Genomic DNA, 4,494 nt, shown 5'->3' on the forward strand with positions numbered 1-4,494 from the left:
GAGCTGGAAATTTTACACGAGCCGAGAAGGATTGCTGTGCCGGCAGCTGGGACGCATCTGTAACGGTGTTAGTTTGCCTGAAAGCAGAAAATTAGCGACCCCAAAGCCCAGCTTGGCTGTTTAGTCTGTGGAAATGGCAAGGCGGAGCAGAGAGAGAGAGGGAATGGAGACGCACCCCAGGAAAGAGACTTCGTCGTGTAAAACCGGCTTTCTTCGAATACAAATCTTAGAGACCCAGTGCCCATCATCGCCTGCTCCGGGTCTAGCAAAGGCCTGACCAAAGGAGGGGACGCTCAGGAAACACACGCAGAAGGGGGAAAGGGAGGAAGGAATGTTCCAGGTCACCTGGCCTTTTTGTGCCTACCTCCTTTTAGATGAGCAGACAGAGAGAGAGAGAACTCAGAGCCCTGTCTTGGGGAAAAGGAACCTCCTGGCCTACCTCAAATAACATAGAGCCTGTAAAATGGCAATCTGATCAGAATAAAACAGATTTTTAAAAAAATATAGGCTCACTCCATGATCTAAAGTGTCAGTTCAAGTTTTTAGCACCTGTTATCTGGTCCACTGGTGGAAAAAAATTCCTGAGATAACTAAAATTCAAGAAAAAGAGAAACGAACACTTAAAAGCAAGGTGATTCCTCACGTCCAGGATTGGGAAGGCAGGTCGGCCTTTGGTGTCATCTGAAAGTAGGGATTTCTTTCTAAAATTATGTTTTTAACGTGTGAACAATTGCAAAAAGTTAGATTTCCTTCGTTCCTTTTGTCTGTGACACTGTTTAAGTGTCCCTTGGTTTAGGTAATCTAGAGAGTGCAAGTAAGCGGGCTGGGAAGCCATCCCCCACCCCGGCAGAAACGCAGTAAAACCATTAGCCTCAAAAGGGGCAGTAAACAGCAAATTGTCTCTAGCGAAAAGGCGGAGGTTTGCCCAGACAGCCCCGGCGGGGGTTGTGGTGGGATATGCTAATAGTGCCTGGCCACTGGGGCCAGCCTCCCTCCCCCAAGAATATATAAAGAGCCCCAACCCCAGCGGGGCCGACCCAGGCCGCTAGGCGTCTGCCCTTGTTAATTACCGGAGAAACCGACCAGGGAGCTCCGCCCGGGATTTGCCCGCCCGCTGCGGCGCCAGGCTCCGGTTTCTCCCCTGTCTCTCTCGCTGCTGTCCAGGTACACCGCCTGCCTCTCCGCAGAAGATGGACATGATGGACGGCTGCCAGTTCTCGCCTTCTGAGTACTTCTACGACGGCTCCTGCATCCCGTCCCCCGAGGGCGATTTCGGGGACGAGTTTGAGCCGCGAGTGGCTGCCTTCAGGGCGCACAAAGCAGAGCTGCAAGGCTCAGACGAGGACGAGCACGTGCGAGCACCTACAGGCCACCACCAGGCCGGCCACTGCCTCATGTGGGCCTGCAAAGCATGCAAAAGGAAGTCCACCACCATGGATCGGCGGAAGGCGGCCACCATGCGTGAGCGGAGACGCCTGAAGAAAGTCAACCAGGCTTTCGAGACGCTCAAGCGGTGCACCACGACCAACCCCAACCAGAGGCTGCCCAAGGTGGAGATCCTCAGGAATGCCATCCGCTACATCGAGAGCCTGCAGGAGCTGCTGAGGGAGCAGGTGGAGAATTACTACAGCCTGCCGGGACAGAGCTGTTCAGAGCCCACTAGCCCCACCTCCAACTGCTCAGATGGCATGGTAAGAGAGTTCTGGTACCTACTCGGCCACCCCAATCTTTTCCAAAAACCTTTACGTGTCATATACACCAGATGTGGCAACCGAATATTCAGCGGCTATTGGTGGTTAATCGGGGGTGGGTTTAGGGGGGAGTTGCTGTAAGAGAAGAGAGATGCACATTTAGAAAGATGCCAGAAAATAGCTGTCGAGCAGGGTTTTACTTTGCCTTCCTACCAAATTCTAGGTATACTTTGTAGGAGAGGGTTGCCCTGTGAGATAGGTGGCAGTGAATAATCAATCAGATGTTTTCTCCATTACTCAGTTTATTTCTAAAATACACGACCAGCGGACCCTGCCATACACTAACATCTAAAGTCAACGGCTCCCACTGTCCCACAGTTTTTATAACTCGAAGAAATTGGAAAGAAATACCCACATGGCCCCAGTCCCTACTCTGCTGAGGCCTGGCTGGAAGGAGATGTTGATGCATTCTTTTCAGAGGGTGTTTGCTACAACGCTGCCAGGTTTTAATGTGTTTTTGCCCTGGGAAAGTGTTCTCTCCCTGAATTAGTGTGGCTTCCTTCTACTCCAATCCATTTTGCATGGTTAACCCAATGCACATCGCCGCTGACTTCCACCCCCTCTTCTCTTTGCTGCCGCTCTCGTCTTCTCCAAGCACAGAGATTGACCTCAGTGCCCTTGCTATTTGGTGAGGGCTAACCCTTCCTAAATCAAGGCAATGAAGGCGATTGAGAGTGGTCAATTTACAGAGCTAGTGGGCAAGCCCTGCCTCACCCTAGGTCAGAGCGTCTTTTGCCAAGACCTGAAAACAAACTTCTTCTTTTGCATCTTGTATTATAGCCTGAATGTAACAGCCCCGTCTGGTCCGGAAAAAGCAGCAGTTTTGACAGCGTCTACTGTCCTGATGTAACAAATGGTAAGAACTGATGACTTCAGAGGAGTTTAAAGACCAGTTCGGCTTCACAATTCAGCTTCTCAAAGCAGTCTGTTCTTCCAGGCAGTATGGGGAAGAGAATAGAAGTGATAGTTCTGATGGGGAGTCTTTGGCAGAGCAAAATAAACATACATCTTCTGCTCAAAATCTTCCTAGCAGAGACACATACACACACACTCACACGCACTATTGCTTGAAGTGTTACCAGGGGCCTTCTCCACTCCCCACCTTCATTCCCATGAATTACTAGATGTTTGTTGCGAATTTCTACAACAGACTTTCTGTGACCACCTGACCTCTGGGTGTCAAAGGAGCTGACCTACAGTTTAAAGTTTAAGGGGCAACGTAAGTCTATCTATTGGGGGATTCTTTTTAATGGTTTTCTCCTTGTATCCTTAGTATATGCCACAGAGAAAAGTTCCTTATCCAGCTTGGATTGCTTATCCAGCATAGTGGATCGGATCACCAACTCAGAACAACCTGGATTGCCTCTCCAGGACCCAGCCTCTCTCTCCCCAGTTGCCAGCACTGATTCACAGCCTGCGACTCCAGGGGCCTCTAGTTCCAGGCTCATCTATCATGTGCTATGAACTAAAAATCTAGTCTAGATCAGTTCTGCCAGGAGGGCCTATTACACAGGAGGAAAGAGGTCCAAAACGTCCAAAAGCAAGACAATCTGTATATAAAGATTTCCATTCAACTGTAAATTTATAAATATTATTTTGCCACTTTATAAGAAAGTGTATTTAACTAAAAAGTCACCATAGCAATTAATGCTTCATTTCTTTTCTTCTTTTTCTTCTTCTTTTCCTTTTTCTTTGCTTTAGATATATAGTTCCAATAATATTATTTCTTATAGAGGTAATTCATTGAGGGTAGCTTGTTGCAATGCTTAACTTATATTTTTTATAAATATTGCTTACAAAATATTATCCCTGGCGTTTAGATCTTTATTTTTTCTTCAAAACATTAGGACAGCTGGAAATTAGTTACAAGAGTTTTAAATATATTTAACTTTTGCTTTTCTCTTTAATCCTTTGGTTATATTATATTAAATAAAAGTATAACAGTACTGCCTAATGGTATATATTTTGATCTTTTCTTATAAGAAATGCATCTTTTTATGTAAGCACGAAATAGTACTTTGTGGATAATTTCAAGATATAAGAAATTTTGGAAATTCCACCATAAATAAAATTGTTTAAATGAAGAAATATTTTGGTTCATGATTTTTTGAAAGAATACCCCTAATGGAATTAGCAGTCATTGATCTGAAACCTTTAAGATGGTGTTGAAAATACCAAAACAGTTGGCTTTGTATATAAATCTGAATATGTACCATCTCATGGGCTCAGTTTAAGTCTTGTTGATGTCATAAATGAAAATACCATATTTCTCTTTTAAACATATTTCAAGGGAGCCTGCTAAATAAAATTTTTCCTTCATCTTAGTGTCATACCATATAATGTCAAGTTGTGTGTTTTGGGGGGAAAGATAGAAGTTATTCAGGACAATAACATATTTTTAAACAGAAAGAATGTACAATGTGACACCATTTTAATACCTACAGTACATTAGAAAACATGGGTTAGGACATATTCACTTTATCTACTTGCCTGAATACATCTTGATACATTAATATATTAATATTGTCAATAAAATATTTAAAGGTATTTAAATGACTTTTTTTTTGTATTGTTAAAGTGCAAGCATAAGAAAACTTACACAAACTATAACTTACACAAACTGCTCTAGTAAAGTGAAGCTGACTACAATTGGCTTCCTCCTTTTCACAGCCTTTTTGATTTTTTAATCATAATTGTGTGTGTGTGTGATGGACATGCATCTTTTATTGTTCATCACTTTAAG

At 44.1% G+C, this 4,494-nt stretch overlaps 1 protein-coding gene across 1 annotated transcript; it reads left to right on the forward strand.

Annotated features, from left to right (window-relative positions):
- The first annotated feature begins 1,112 nt into the window (after nt 1-1,112).
- On the forward strand, nt 1,113-3,469 carry MYF5 (myogenic factor 5). The gene is given in 3 exon segments (NM_001302119.1): nt 1,113-1,691; nt 2,532-2,607; nt 3,025-3,469. Coding segments are annotated over 3 exon segments (768 nt in total). The 5' UTR covers nt 1,113-1,190; the 3' UTR covers nt 3,216-3,469.
- Nucleotides 3,470-4,494: the final 1,025 nt, after the last annotated feature.

This window comes from Equus caballus, chromosome 28 (assembly GCF_041296265.1).
Source record: "Equus caballus isolate H_3958 breed thoroughbred chromosome 28, TB-T2T, whole genome shotgun sequence".
NCBI classification, from domain to species: Eukaryota; Metazoa; Chordata; class Mammalia; order Perissodactyla; family Equidae; genus Equus; species Equus caballus.